Source organism: Oncorhynchus nerka, linkage group LG11, assembly GCF_034236695.1.
Source record: "Oncorhynchus nerka isolate Pitt River linkage group LG11, Oner_Uvic_2.0, whole genome shotgun sequence".
Lineage (NCBI taxonomy): Eukaryota > Metazoa > Chordata > Actinopteri > Salmoniformes > Salmonidae > Oncorhynchus > Oncorhynchus nerka.
The window spans coordinates 50,224,386-50,240,905 of record NC_088406.1 but is presented as its reverse complement, the minus strand read 5'-3'; the positions used below and the strand labels follow the sequence as shown (position 1 = coordinate 50,240,905).

General features: G+C 45.6%; 1 protein-coding gene across 1 annotated transcript in view; it reads left to right on the top strand.

Annotated features, from left to right (window-relative positions):
* The first annotated feature begins 1,515 nt into the window (after positions 1-1,515).
* LOC115137068 (serine/threonine-protein kinase D2-like) overlaps positions 1,516-16,520 on the top strand; it is a 53,386-nt gene continuing 38,381 nt past the window's right edge. The window contains 1 exon segment of the mRNA XM_029673098.2: positions 1,516-2,434. Coding sequence (XP_029528958.2) covers positions 2,108-2,434 — 327 coding nt within the window. The 5' untranslated portion in view covers positions 1,516-2,107.

Here is a 16,520-nt window from a genome sequence, read left to right as displayed (position 1 = left end):
CAAAGTCATTTCTAAAGATTATTATATATTAGTGATTCATTTTACGCTTAAAATAAAAACTTTCACAAATTTTAAGTTACGTTAAGTGGACTGAACTCTCATTTTGATGGTGAAACTATTCCTTTTTAAATCTTTTTTTTTCTCCAAAAGAAACATTGAACATAAAATAATTCAATCATAGCATGAAATCATGACCTGGTTCTACTCTTTTTGGCCATTTTGTGGTGGAAAACTGAGCGTGTCGAGCATAATACGTCAACCCTGATGCCCATAGCTCGACAGGCTAGAAATGTTTTAAAGTTCTCCCTGTCACAAGGAGCTTTATCGCTGATGTAAGATGGCGTCGTCAACCCTGTTACTTTGCAAGTATTTTTTATTTACTTATTTAAAACCTCTTGAGATAGGGAAAGCATGTTTTTTTATTCAGTTTATCATGTCCTCTTTATGACAGAGTGTAAACATTTGCAGAAATCAAACAGGTTTTTTCCAGCACCAAGTTCCACTGTCCAAAAGGGACTAATTTCGTGGAACGACCCAATACGCTCTTCTCTCCCTCACCTGACTTCTCTTCAGACCAGGAATGCCTGAAGTACCCGTCTTCTAACCCGGTCATTGCCAATTCTGCAACTAGACAGTTTTTACAGGGCTCTAGGAAAAGATACAACAGGACCCACAGCAAGCAAGTGACCAAGGGATTGTTAACGAACAAGCCACATTAATAACATGACAATCTTGACAGCCACCTGCTACCCATGCTCTGGAGAAGACAACCCAGAAATGTCAAGCTCACAGCACCCCTTCCTGAAGACGAGCAAGGCCGGTTTTATTAGTTCTGTGATGAAGATTAAAACAGACCTTGGATCTGTTCCAGTGTTATGATTATGTCAGAGACTCTGGGGGATACATCTCCCTCTAGTGGCCCTTAAAGGAGGTACAACTCAGAACAACCATCGATAAGAAAGTGCTTCTTGCAGTAGGTTTATTGTGGCCACGTCTCTTATTTAAATTAGCATCATCTAGGGCTAATTACCTATATCTAAATAATTGTTTTTCACAATAAGCAATTATACGTTGAACAGATATTAAACAAAGAGTACCTACCACAAGTTATAAACTGAGTGAACTATCAAAAGTATTTTTTTACAGCTCTTTTCTACTTCACTGAGTAGAATGGTAGTTGCACTGTAGGTGTGGTCCTACATTCGAATCAGAGAGAGGCCTGAATGTCATTGGCACTGCCAAGAGGGTGAGGAGAGAGAACAAAAAGCAAAGCCACAGAGAAAAGAGGGATAGTGTTTTAGAGGGAGAGAGATAAATATTTGTGTGCAGTTCCCCTCGGGCTAGAATAAGAAGAGCCCAGCTGTTAGAGAAGGAGTAAACAAGACAAATTACTGCAACATAAAACATAGAGCATGGGAGAAGACCAGGGAGTGGGAGGGACTGACATGGGCTTATCCAGAGCTCTCCTCCACCCATTGGCCGAGAGTTGTGTCAGTCATATCACTTCCTCCTTGGCTGTTGCAAGTTCAGAAAGGAGGGAGCAGGAGGGAGAGGGAGGTACTCTCGGTCTTGCTTTTCTACAGAAAAATAGTTAACTCGGCTGAAACTGAAACAGGACAAGACTTGTTAAAGAAAAGCACCACCATCTCCTTCATTCTCTCAGTTTCCTGCTCAAGGAAGCCATTTTGTACAGGCTGGAATCTAAGGACAACAAACTTTTCCCCCCCTTCTTTCTCCTTCCTCAAGTGTTTCCTGTGAAAATTGAGACTTTCTCATCAGCAGAACAACTTCTTCACCCGAGAAGGAGGAGCGGTGGGTAGGAGGGGAGAAGTTTTTCTCAGTCTGTCTCTCACGCTTGCCTCGCCGGGATAATGAAAGAAGACGTGTGAGTGCAGATGACAAAAGATCAAGAGGGAGAGATAGAAAGAAAGAAAAGAAGAAGCAGGTCTTCCTGGATAGGATCTCCTCCTGACTCCTCTGGGAGAAGGGGTGGTCACAGGGTAGAGACTCCCAGTAGCGGTGTGTATTTGTCTGTGGATCACCGTGTCGACACCCTCGCCCTCCTGCTCTTTTGAGGGAGGTAGAGCGTGCGCGTGTGTAGCGAGGGATGGCCAACGCCAGCCCCTGTATGTCGTCGGGACCCCTATCCCAGGTCTTCTTCCACACGGGGGGCCCCTCTCCCCCAGGATCTGTGGTGATGCAGCAGGGGACCCCCATGGCCGTGCCTCTCTCCCCTGCTCACGGTGGTCTCCCCCCTGTGGAACTGGGGGCTGGGCTGGGCCCTGGGGGGGTTGCCAATTCCTACGTGCCCCCCACCCCAGCTGGGGTCTCCTTCATCATCCAGATTGGGCTGACCAGAGAGTCAGTGCTGCTGCCCCAGACCGCTGACCTTGCCTACGTCAAACAGATTGCCTGCTCCATTGTCGACATCAAGGTGAGAGCACAAGCTGTGTGTGTGTGTGTGTGTGTGTGTGTGTGTGCAGCCTGGCCTCAGAGCCATACGAAACATACTTGAAGTATTTCTGAGCATCTCCAAGATGTATGGTCTAGTTACTTTAGACAGAAACAAAAGTAGGGAGGTTGATCAGGGAGGATGGGTGGGCGTACTCTGCGACCGTCTAGCAATCCAAAGGTTGCTTGTTTGAGTCGCGATGTGTCACATATTTAAGTACAGAATAATACGAATTGCTCTGAGACCATGTCGGCGTGTGTGAGATTTACCTATGGAATACTATATTTGCCCTGAATTGGTGTGTGTGTGTGTGTGTGTGTTGTGTTTATCTGTCTAGTAATCGGCGATGAGCCCTAAATGCCAGTGCTATCTTTATCCAGCTGTCTCTGATATCTCATAGCTAATGATGAGGAATTTTGGCAGTGAATGTCTCTCTCTCTCTCACACACACACACACACAAACACACACACTGAGTACATCCAGGTGCCATGAAGTGATGTATATGATTTTGTCTCGAAGTAAGTCCAGCAGTTGATGACATCCAGGCAAACACCGTTACATCACTGTGACAGACCATGAGTTAATAATGTCACAAAACCAGGACGCCTACCAGGCCACTCTAATTACGACAAGTACCCCTGCTTGAGCCTCCCATGTCTGAAAGGATACCTTCCATAATCTGCATTCGCAGTCCCAATTTATGAAATGCATTTAAAGCCGCTGATGATGTTTTGGTTGTGCTCAGAGTGGCACCAATCTCTGTGCATCAAAAGGAAAGGTCAACAATTACTGAGTAATCCGCCGTGGTGTCTTACCATACAGCCAGGTTTTTTTTACCTGGGCCATGCATGTGCAGTACAGGGAAGAAGGCGGCCATTTTGCAGCAGCCAGCAGGAGAGCATAATCCTCAAGTCAGTGTCTGGCATGAGAGGCGTTGGTTTCTCTCAGCCAATTACACTCTGAGATGGTTAGATTACCAGATTTCCAAGGCCAGTCGCTGGAGGTTGGCCCATAGCAGCTTGAAAAATGTGCAACGGGGTATATCTGTTCCAGGAAACACTGCTTTCCCTATAATCTGTTTCGTGTTTTGCGGGAACAAAATCAGCTCCACGCCTCTGCCCCTTCATATCCCTGTGACGGGTTTCAGAAGTCCCTGTGTCAACTGTAGATGTTTATGCTAGGACTCCCCTTTTCTCCCCCTTCGGGAAACACTCTACCGTACTCGTCACGGTTCACATTTTAATGTCACGTGAGCGAGTACAGTGAGGTGCCTCTCTTGCAAGCGCTGAGCCCAACGACGCGGTTCTTCAGCCTCAAATGCGGCGCCGCAAATAAACAGAACTCAAGAACACGCGGAAAATCAAGAAATATGAAGAACACGAGAAGGTAAGAAGCTATGACACCGGGTCAGTTCCCATAACATGTTTCCAAGGTGCAGGGATACTGGAGTGACGGAGACAGATATGCATCGGGGTTAAAGAGACCAGGCATCAGGATGTGTGATAAACAAGAGTAGTAGCGGGCGTAAAGGAAGAATGCATTGGAGTGTGTGTGTGCGTGAGTGTGTAGAGTCCCGTGTGGGGCAGTCTTATTGCTTGTGGATAGAAGCTGTTCCAGGCGTCTGTTGGTGTCAGACTTGATGCACCGGTGCCGCGCGGAGAACAGTCGATGGGTTGGGTGGCTGGAGTCTTTTAAAGGTTTTCCGGGACTTTGTTTCACGCCGCTTGATATAGAGGGTCCTGGAACGCAGGGAGCTCGGCCCCAGTGATGTACTGGGCTGTCCACACCACCCCCTGTAGCTCCATGCGATCGAGGGCGGTGCTATTGCCACACCAAGCAGGGATGCAGCCAGTCAAGATGCTCTCAATGGTGCAGCTGTAGAGCTTTTTGAGGATTGGAGGGCCCACATGCTAAACTTTTTCAACCTCCTGAGGGGGAAGAGGCGCTGCCGTGCCTTCTTCACGACTGTGCGTGCGTGTGGACCATTTTAAGTCTTTAGTGATTTGAACCAGAGGAACTTGACGCTCTCTACCCGCTCCACTGCAGCCCCGTCGATGTGGATGGGTGCATGCTATTGGTTCAAAGGAGACTGGAGGACCACTTTAATGAACACCAGCACCTGAAAACCAGTCAGTCAGTCCCCCTGTCCTTACATATGGATGGCATGACAGGGGCTTTGTATTTAGGGGGATTTCAGGTTTGGCAGTGTGTGTGCGCGTGTGTGTCAGGAGTAGGGGTGTTTTGTCACAGTTCCATCATTCCCTTCGGCGCTCCTCTCCCGTCCGTCCGTCTCAATCAGAAATGTTGAGTCACCAGCCACGGCCAGGCCAGGCTACTCTCTCTCTCTCTGTTTACTTAACAGCCAGCCAGCCTCGCTGTGTTCCACTGACACGTTTTTCCATTAACTTCAGAGCCTACAATATGTAGGAGGACACTCTCTTTCCCTGCCCTCCAGCCCCTGCTCCTAGTGGCATGAGATCAAATAAGACCTTAACACTAGTGCTGTGAATGTCTGTTCAACCCTGAAACAGCAGAACACTTGATGGTTTATTCAGTGATTTGTGGACAGGCATCATTCCATTCCCTCCTCCTACTCTCATCTTCTCTCCTTCCTTCATTCTCTTCTTCCCAAAAGCTGTTGTTCTCTCTCCGCCTCCCGTCCTCCCTTCCTCTCCCCCATCCTCAACTCTCTCCCCTATCTGCTCCTCTCTTCCCCTGTCCTTCCCTCTCTTCTTCTCACATCTGTTTTTCCCTCCTCCTCCTCTCCCTTCCTCCCCACTCCTCTCCCCATCACTCTCTCTGCTAGTGGTGGCCCATTGTCTGACGGATAAAGTGGAGGAAATGAGGCCTGTTTCCTCTTGGAGTCCACTCCGTCCGGGGGCGATCCACGTCCTCCTCCTCCTCCTCTTCCTCCTCATCCTTCCACCTCCATCCCCTCCCGTCGTCCTCCACGTATTCCCCCAGGGCGCCTCCCCCTCTCTCTGGGGTTGGTGGGAGACGAGGTAGGGTAGGGGGAATTTGGTGCTGACCGTTGGGCAGATCTCTCTCATTGTTTCCGGACAATTGAGGTCTATAGAGCCTCCACTCCCAGTGTGTTGCTGAGTTTCATACGGTAACTCTGACTCATAGAGACCACCCCCGCTTCCCATTGGTCCGAGGCTAATACGGACTTCCTGTATAGCCACAGGATCAAACATTAAGTCCCCATAAGACCATGGCTGGAAGGCAAACCTACGGGACAATCTACAGTAGATATGTGTGTCGGGGATGGTGTACTGCATGCTAGAGACGTTTTAATGTCGCAAACAAGCACCAGTTGAAAAGTGGTCATTTGTGTCTCGTCATAGAGCCATTCAGTCCCATGTGGCTGTGAGCTTGTTGTGTCTCTTTCATCGGCCAATCAAGTCTCACTCTGCCAAGAGGTGTGTCTATTCAAGCTGATCCTTACCTCTCAGACCAATAACCTGTTTACTAATTGGACTTGTAATGAATGGTGCGTGTGTGTGTGCGTGCGTGCGTGAGACTGGGGAGGGCCGACCTGTCGATGCTTGTCTGTGTCATTTGAAGTGTTACCATAGTTTCATCACGTCAGATGATTGTTGTAACAGGATTGTAATAACTGATGCCTGAACGTTGCACAGATCCTTGGCACTGAGGTTGGTATGGTTATTCACAGAGAAAACACTAGCAAACTCACCCTTCATTGGTTTCCCGCAGACGGAGAGAAAATACTCTCAGGATCACAGATTTCTACTGTAAGTCAACCTTGTTTGCTTGCTATTTAGGTTTCAAAATTCAGCATGGCAATGCCCGCGTGTGCAAAGAGAGGTGTGTATTTAGTGTAGGTGTCTGTGATTCTCAGTCTAGCATACAACACGTGGCCACCCTCACTACTCCTGCACTCTAGAGTGGCATCTGTAGTGAACGAGGCTCACGGAGTGATAGAGAGGAATGGAGAGACCAAGAGAGAAGAAGAAAGAGTTTAAAATGTTTTAAAAAATATATTAAAAACCACTTAAGGGGAAAAGCGAGGGAAAGACAGAGAGCAATTGAAATGTGGAACTGTACACAGGAAGAGGTGTAGCGATTTGGACAGGTGGGCCATATCCCCCCCCACACACACACAGCTGCAACTGAAAGTCCCTGGCCATTGTTTCCACCTCCGTTCTGGAATGGGCAGTTTCTTTATCTGCCTCCCTGGAGGAGTTGGGCCTGGGAATGTGATCATACACACACACTATCTCCTGTTTACCTCCGTCTCTCTTTTACACACACACACACACACACACACACACACACACACACACACACACACACACACACACACACACACACACACACACACACACACACACACACGCCCATGTGTACGCACGCACGTAAGCACACATAGACACCCAGTGGTGTTGTCATACTTGAGTGAAAGTAAAGATACCTTTTTAATATAAAATGACTAAAGTAAAAGTCCCCAGTAAAATACTACTTGAGTAAAAGTTTTAAAGTATTTGGTTTTAAATGTACTTCAAGTATCAAAAGTAAAAGTAGAAATAGTTTCAAATTCCTTATATTAAGCAAACCAGACTGCACAACTTTCACGTTTTTTATTATTACGGATAGCCAGGGTCACACTCCAAACCTCTGTCAGGTATACTCCCTCTCCGGCCTCTAGGTCATCAGCCTGCTGATTATCCCGCACACCTGTCACCATCGTCTCGCGCCTCATGACACTCACCTGGACTCCCATCACCTCCTTGATTACCTGTCACTCCCCTTGGTTCTTTCCTCAGGTGTTAGTGACGCGGACTCTGTTTCAGTTTCATGTCTGTTCGTGTTTCTTGTTTTGTATTATGTTTTCATTTATTTATTCAATTATTCATTCCCTGAACTTGCTTCCCGACTCCCAGCGCGCACGTTACAACCTCAGACATAATTTACAAACTAACCATTTGCGTTTATTGAGTCCGCCAGATCAGAGGCAGTAGAGACAACCAGGGTGTTTTCTTGATAAGTGTGGGAATTGGGCCATTTTCCTGTCCTGCTAAGCATTCAAAATGTAACGAGTACTATTGGGTGTGAGGGAAAAATGTATGAAGTTAACTTCTTGACGCTACCCATCCCTGTCGCGGGATCATTTTCGTCAGCAACCGCTGAATAGCATAGCGCAACAGTCAAATAATATTACAAAAAAATATTCATATTCATGAAATCACAAGTGCAATATTGCAAAACACAACTTAGCCTTTTGTTATTCCACCTGTCGTCTCAGATTTTGAAATGATGCTTTACAGCGAAAGCAATCCAAGCGTTTGTGTAAGTTTATCGATAGCCTAACATAGCATTATGTACACTTAGCATCAGGACGCTTGGTCACGAAAATCAGAAAAGCAATCAAATGAACCGTTTGCCTTTGATCTTCGGATGTTTTCACTCACAAGACTCCCAGTTACACAACAAATGTTCCTTTTGTTCCGTAAAGATTGTTTTTTTTACCCAAATGTTTGTTTGTCGCCTTATGTTCAGAAATCCACAGGAAAGAGCGGTCACGACAACGCAGACGGAAATTCCAAATAGTCTTCATAATGTCCACAGAAAAATGTCAAACGTTTTTTATAATCATTCCTCAGGTAGTTTTTAAAACATATATTCGATAATATATCAACCGAGTGTGTAGGTTTTTCAATAACAGCGGCTTTACTCTGTAACGCAAAAACTCACTCTAAGAGCCCCCACCTATCCACTTACGCAATGTGATCTTTCACGCATATTTTTCAAAATAAAAGCCTGAAACTATGTCTGAAGACTGTTGACACCTTAGGGAAGCCAGAGAAAAAGGAATCTGGTTGATATCTCTTTAAATAGAGGATAGGCATGCATAGGAACAGAAGGGTTTCAAAACAAGAGGCACTTCCTGATTGGATTTTCCTCAGGGTTTCGCCTGCAATATCAGTTCTGTTATACTCACAGACAATATTTTGACTGTTTTGGAAACTTTAGAGTGTTTTCTATCATAATATGTCAATTATATTTATATTCTAGCATCTGGTCCTGAGAAATAGGCTGTTTACAAGAGGTTAAAAGTACATCTTATCCTTATCTTATTACATTTCCCCACAAAACAACTTTAAGTAGTTATTTAACCCTTTGACGTGTATCAACACACAGGTGTGATCATTCTACAGTTGTCCCTGCAGCATAACCTCAAACCGCTTTGATTAAAGCACTTATTTAGAATGCCCAGTCACAACTGACCCAACAGTCCGTATTAAAGCTGGCTACACTGTTTTTTCACAGATGCATTTTGCACAAACATGGTCTTTACAAGGTTATGTCCTCAATGCGACCAATTTATTTTTGGATGCATTTTTCAGACTTTCACAGATGTAGCGACAGCATAACACAATTCTCATCCAAACCGGAAAATGTAGGCTACATTTAGTCATAGCGCTAACTGAGGACAGATTGACATAACACAAGCGGTTATATTTAGTTAACTCTTGGCTGACAGAATCCATAATCTGAATGAGCTAATAGCAATTACGATCTAAATAACTGAGTAAAACACTTTTTAAAAATCAAAAGTATTCAGACGATGGGTGGCTTGTGCACTCCGCCATGTTTGTTTTTTTGCGTCAACCAAGATAAGAAGAGGAGACAAGATGAGTTCGGTCTGTTTGCAGTGTGCATGTTGAAGGGGGTGTGTCATCTACCATCATTCACTTCTGGAAGTTTACTCGAAAGATGAGTGAACCATCCCTTCACCTCATTTTGTTATAACATCTTTTGTCTGACAGACATGTCCAAAGTTATTATTTGTAAGGAAAACAACAATGAAGGCAATGCGGGTACCAGCCGGAAAATGTGCCAGGGGGAAAAAGTTTGTTCAAGGCCTGTTCTGACTGGAGATGCGCAAATGCCTGCATCGTTGATCTTGGGAAACACTGGGGAAGTGCTTGGTTCTTGTTGAAGAGAGAAGTATCTCCACTCAGTAAAGCCTCAAACATAAATTGTCCACAACAATGAAATGGGCCCCAAAAAAATATTTGCATTTTATTTATTTTTTTACCCCCTTTTTTCTCCCCAATTTCAATCTAGTCTCATCGCTGCAACTCCCAAACGGGCTCTGTAGGCGAAGGTCGAGTTATGCGTCCTCCCGAAACATGACCCGCCAAACCTCGCTTCTTAACACCCTCCCGTTTAACCTGGACGCCAGCCGCACCAATGTGTCCGAGGAAACGCCGTTCTCCTGATGACCCGAGGTCAGCCTGCAGGCACCTGGCCCACCACAAGGAGGCACTAGAGCGTGATGAGCCAAGTAAAGCCCCCCGGGCCAAACACTCCCCTAACCCAGACGACGCTGGGTGTTGGACCCGGGATCAAACCCGGGTCTGTAGTAACGCCTCTAGCACTGCAACTGTCCTGTTGCGTAACAATCACATTTTGGAACAGTGAGAGCATTCTGACATCACGCACATAAAAAAACTCCCGCTGGGGCGACCGTTAGAGATGTTTGGAACTCACATGTGAAAACGTTAAAGTATTTTTTCAAAATACACCACTGCACACACCACACACAGGCAGGAGCGCACACACACACACACGCAGTAAAGAATACTTGCGCGCGCACACACCGCACCGCCAGTCCTGATCGTGACGAAAAGGGTCCAGCCTGATGGACAACGTTAGATTGTGTGGCGGAAGATAATCCTCTAGCATTCAATATTATTGCTGTTATTGTAGCTACATGACGACTCCGCCTAATCCAGGTCTGTCTGTCTCAACCAATCCAGCCCTCCGAACGATTGATCTGCATGTATCACATATGTTCATTTGATACATTTTGTTCTTGTTCTAACCCATTTTGGTTGTGTGTGTGTGTGTGTGTGTGTGTGTGTGTGTGTGTGTGTGTGTGTGTGTGTGTGTGTATGCGTGTATGTATGCGTGTGTGTATGCGTGTGTATGCGTTTTGGGAGCCCTAAATCAAATTGTATTTGTCACACGCACGGAATACAACAGGTGTAGACATTACAATGCAGTTTTATGAAAAATACCTAATAAAAGAAAAAATAAACAAATAAACAAAGTAACAAATAATTAAAGAGTGGCAGTAAAATAACTATAGCGAAGGTTATATACAGGGGGGTACCGGTACAGAGTCAATGTGCAGGGGCACCGGTTAGTTGAGGTAATGCAAATAGTCTGAGTAGCCATTTCATTAGATGTTAAGAAGTCTTATGACTTGGGGGTAGAAGCTGTTTAGAAGCCTCTTGGACCTAGACTTATCAGACCAATTCGCTAAACCCAGGCAGGTGCACAGCTCAGTGAGTCAGGAAAGCATTAGCATGGTAGCACAATGGTCTGAGCCGCCACACCTTTACCACACCACAGCTTTATGCAGACACACACACAACCAGCAGGCTTCTAGAGGAAATGGTGTCCCATATTGAAACGACAGCTTCCGCCATTGATCCACACAGCGCTCCCTTACCCAAAACCCGTACTCTTCCCTCTTCCCCACTCTGTTCATTTGCATCATAGCAGAGCAGCTCGGAGCAGCTTTGCATGAACGTACAGTGTTTCCTGGCGGGCATTAGCAGGCAGCGTACTCCTCCATTTGACTATTCAAAGCACTGCTAATGACATGTCCACTTATCAATTAGAGGATGGGGAAAGGGAGAGAGGATGACAGAGAGAGAAAGAGAGCGATAATAAAGGGGTATTGACAGGGATTGAGAGATTTAGAAAGAGGGAGAGAGAGAGAAAGAGAGCGAGAGAGGAAAAGGACATTTACAGAGATTGAGAAATAGTGAGAGAGAGAGAAAGCGAGAGATGGGAAGCAAGGTTCAGGCCATACGCTGCTAGGATCAAGGGGAATGCTGTGGTTTTGTACCTAGTTTGAAGCCACGGTTTTCTAGAGTTGAGCAATCATTCTTTTAAGCGCAATGAAAGTGGACTTGATCATTTCGAAAATGTTGAGGCCCGTCCGTCACTCAGTTAGTCTAGGTAGTAACAACCTTGTCAGTGTTTTTCTACAGAAGGTAGAAAAGGTTGTATAAGGTTGTATAGTAGGTCCATACTTACTGTTACTGTAGAGCCCTGCATTCCAGATCATCCCGAGACATTATAATACTAATCCAATGATTTAGCTCTGCTAAAAACCCGTTTTGTACCATAATCCAATTTGAGGCGACAGCAGCAGAAGCATTCGGTGGCATGTTACTATGCAAAACCCTCCCAGCTGGTCCGGCAGGCAGACAAGCAAGCAGGCAGGAAAATTCCTCACATTTCCAGGGCAGCAGACGGAACACACAGGGCTCTTTGAGAGCAGGGAGAGAGCTCTGTGGATCAAGGGCAGACAGACATGTGCACTTCTATCTCTTCAGACAACAACGCTCACTCACGTAAATGCCATGAATCCCTAACCCAGTTGGTATACATGTAACTCTGTGTTGTCTGTTCACACTGCTATGCTTTATCTTGGCCAGGTCGCAGTTGCAAATGAGAACTTGTTCTCAACTAGCCTACCTGGTTAAATAAAGGTGAAATATATATATATATTTTTTTTAAACATTCAAACCCGAGGAAGGGGTTCCTAAAGGTGCACTATACTGGTTGCTAAAGTTCCAATTTCCGTTTGGTGACGAAACAAGCAAGTGTCGGTTAGAGAATCGCTGTACCATTTAAACCGCTGTGAAATACGCCACATGGCCATAAGTATCGTCGAACATCTCATTCCAAAATCACGGGCATTATTATGGAGTTGGTCCCCACTTCGCTGCTATAACAGCCTCCACTCTTCTGGGAAGGCTTTCCACTAGACGTTGAAACATTGCTGCGGGGACTTGCTTCCATTCAGTCACAAGGGCATTAGTGCGGTCGGGCACTGATGTTGGGCGATTCCAATTCATCCCAAAGGTGTTCGATGGGGTTGAGGTCAGGGCTCTGTGCAGGCCAGTCAAGTTCTTCAACGCCGATCTCGACAAACCATTTCTGTATGGACCTCGCTTTGTGCACGGGGGCATTGTCATGCTGAAACAGGAAAGGGCCTTCCACAAAGTTGGAAGCACAGAATCGTCTAGAATGTCATTGTATGCTGTAGTGTTAAGATTTACCTTCACTGGATTAGCCGTGCTGCTGCTCCAGTTTCAACTGTTCTGCCTTATTATTATTCGACCATGCTGGTCATTTATGAACATTTGAACATCTTGGCCATGTTCTGTTATAATCTCCACCCGGCACAGCCAGAAGAGGACTGGCCACCCCACATAGCCTGGTTCCTCTCTAGGTTTCTTCCTAGGTTTTGGCCTTTCTAGGGAGTTTTTCCTAGCCACCGTGCTTCTACACCTGCATTGCTTGCTGTTTGGGGTTTTAGGCTGGGTTTCTGTACAGCACTTTGAGATATCAGCTGATGTACGAAGGGCTATATAAATAAATTTGATTTGATTTGGAACTAAGGGGTCTAGCCCGAACCATGAATAACAGCCCCAGACTGTTATTCTTCATCCACCAAACTTTACAGTTGGCACTATGCATTGGGGCAGGTAGCGTTCTCCTGGCATCCACCAAACCTAGATTCGTCCATTGGACTGCCAACTGTAAAGGCGTGATTCATCACTCCAGAGAACGCGTTTCCACTGCTCTACAGTCCAATGGTGGCAAGCTTTACACCACTCCAGCTGATGCTTGGCATTGCGCATGGTAATCTTAGGCTTGTGTGCGGCTACTTGGCCATGGAAACCCATTTCATGAAGCTACCGATGAACAGTTATTGTGCTGAGGTTGCTTCTAGAGGCAGTTTGGAACTGAGTAAATAGTATTTTTACTCACTAAGCGCTTCAGCACTCTGCGGTCCCGTTCTGTGAGCTTGTGTGGCCTACCACTTTGTAGCTGATCCATTGTTGATCCTAGACGTTTCCACTTCCCAATAACAGCACTTACAGTTGACCGTGGCAGCTCTAGCAGGGCAGAATTCTGAAGAACTGACTTGTTGGAAAGGTGGCATCCTATGCCACGTTGAAAGTCACTGAGCTCTTCAGTAAGGTAGTTCTGCTGCCAATGTTTGTCTACACATGCCTGTGTGCTCGAATTTATACACCTGTCAGCAATGGGTGTGGTTGAAATATCCCAATCCACTCATTTGAACGGGTGTCCGCACACTTTTGTATGTATAGTGTATATTTTCCATAACCCAAAAATATTGTATTTTCAGCTGTTTGAAGCTGGTGTACAAAATCGAAAGTAAAAGACGCACAAACAAAAGAACTGAAAGCATAAAAATAGCACACATAGAACAGATCTACCTCTTCTTAGACTTGCTTTCAATGACAATGACAGATCTGAAACTCACATTTCATTTTTAGGTGAATTTGCTCAGATCGACCCATATCGCAGCTTCAACTTAGATGCCGTTTCTTTTTGAGATGCTGCCTGGACGATGTTCTTCGGTGCTTTCCAGGAAAAGCCGTGTTTGCTCTGGAGGGTCTGGGGCGGCCTTTTTCTACAAGGTCACGGATGGCATCCGTGGTTACCAGGCACGGCAGCAGATACTCAGAGGGTTACGTGTGTGTCGGTGCTGGTCCGCGACGTGTGTCGGAGGCCTACGTAGGCGCGCGCGCACGCGCGCGCGCACACACACACACACACACACACACACACACACACACACACACACACACACACACACACACGGGGAACCTGAGGTTAGAGAAGCATTTAGTAAATACACTTAACACTGAGGCTGGCACTGCCGTGACTTTCATAAAAAGAGGAAGGAGGGGACATAGACGATTATCATAGATAGATTATATGAGAGAAAGATATAGGTGTGTCATGTGGGTCTTCAACCCTCTCAGTCTCGTGCGCTGGGCTCACAGTGAAAAGCTGTTCAACCGTGGCTAATTACTTTGAGTATGTGGGCTGACAAACGTGATTTATCCCAACTAGTGGTTTCCCTCTTCTATGGGTTTTCTAACATGCTCCTTTGATTTTGTTAGAGCCGTGGCGTGTGGTTTGAGTAAGAATCGCACGGTAGAATAATAAGAATCGATCATGTCATAATGCATTTAGCGACAGAAAAAGTGATCTTTTAATTTACAGTCTGTGGAAACTATGAGAATAGAAAGGTTCAGAACTTGTGTGAAGCATCACAGCACAGTTGAGAAATAAATGTCAAAATGAAATTCAATATGGATGGTGTTAAGTGATAGATGGGGAGGGGTTGAATGGTGCTGAAGGGTGGGACTAATAACAAGATAACCAACGTGAAATGTATAGAGGTTCAGAAATGTTGTGAAATGGCACAGTTAAAAATATACGTCAAAGGGAAATAAAACTGGATGGACTTCAGAAATAGAGGAAGGCCAGGACTAAAAACAAACAAACGATAACTAATGTAAAATATAGTGTGTCTGTAAAATGTATATAGTATGTATCAGCTGGAAATAGAAGTCTAAGAGTTGTTGTCCATTAGTTTACTACAATTAGGTTAGGGGAAAATAATGAAGGAAATTACATTTTTAAAATATGTGTGTGTATATACAATATAAATCTAGATATTTGCAAAAAATATATGGGGGATTGGAAATGATGCAGACAATTACATTGATGGAAGCTACAATCTATCTGCAGTATCAAAGCTCATCTCCCACCTAAAAAAACCACCAAAAAATACACAGGAAGTACAGAAACCTTAAAGATCAATTCTACAGAAGTCGGTATGTAGTTTCATATCCACATTACAATCCAACATGAAGCAATACCAAAATGGCCGCCATATGACAAGAAGGGTTTAGTGTAAGAGTTAAGGTTGGTGTTTTAGTAATGGGCCGTGTTAGGTAAGCCTGACGACAATGGGGTCAGTGTGCTCGCTGGCTGGGTGGGGTCACCCTTGTCTGCCTGGGGCTGTTTTGGGACTGAGCCTGAGGGGGTGAGAGGACTGCCAGACTGGCTGGGGGAAGGGATGGGGGTGGGAGGGCAGGAGAGGAGCTACCTCAAGAAGGTAAACAAATTACATTAGGGCTGAGGAGAGGACTCTGGCAGTGGAAAGACAAGAGTGGAGAGAAAATGGGAGAGAGAAGCGGGAAGGTTAGGGAGAGAGATGAAGTCAGAATGAAATGATTTGTTTCTAGTATTATGCTGGGAGCATCACTAGAAGGGAACGCTGATGTCCCTTGTAAAAATGTCTAGACAAACTCTTTGTAGAGGGGAGCGCTGACATTAGTCATGTGACTGGAGCTGCAGCACTAGCCTGCATCTCTCTCTCTATCTTGTTCTCTCTCCACCCTCTCTCTCCACTCACTCACTCACTCACTCACTCACTCACTCACTCACTCACTCACTCACTCACTCAATCTTGTTCTCTCTCCACTCTCTCTCACCTGTTCTCTCTCCACTCTCTTTCACTTGTTCTCTCTCCACTCTCTCTCACTTGTTCTCTCTCCACTCTCTCTCACTTGTTCTCTCTCTCCACTCTCTCTCACTCACTCACTCACTCACTCACTCACTCACTCACTCACTCACTCACTCACTCACTCACTCACTCACTCAATCTTGTTCTCTCTCCACTCTCTCTCACCTGTTCACTCTCCACTCTCTTTCACTTGTTCACTCCACTCTCAATCTTGTTCTCTCTCCACTCTCTCTCACTTGTTCTCTCACTCACCACTCACCACCACTCACTCACTCACTCACTCACCACTCACCACTCACTTTCAATCTTGTTCTCTCTCCACTCTCTCTCACCTGTTCTCTCTCCACTCTCTTTCACTTGTTCTCTCTCCACTCTCTCTCACTTGTTCTCTCTCTCTCTCTCTCACTTGTTCACTCACTCACTCACTCACTCACTCACTCACTCACTCACTCACTCACTCACTCACTCACTCACCACTCACTCACCCACTCACTCTCTCAATCTTGTTCTCTCTCCACTCTCTCTCACTTGTTCTCTCTCCACTCTCTTTCACTTGTTCTCTCTCCACTCTCTCTCACTTGTTCTCTCTCTCTCTCTCTCTCTCACTTGTTCACTCACTCACTCACTCACTCACTCACTCACTCACTCACTCACTCACTCAC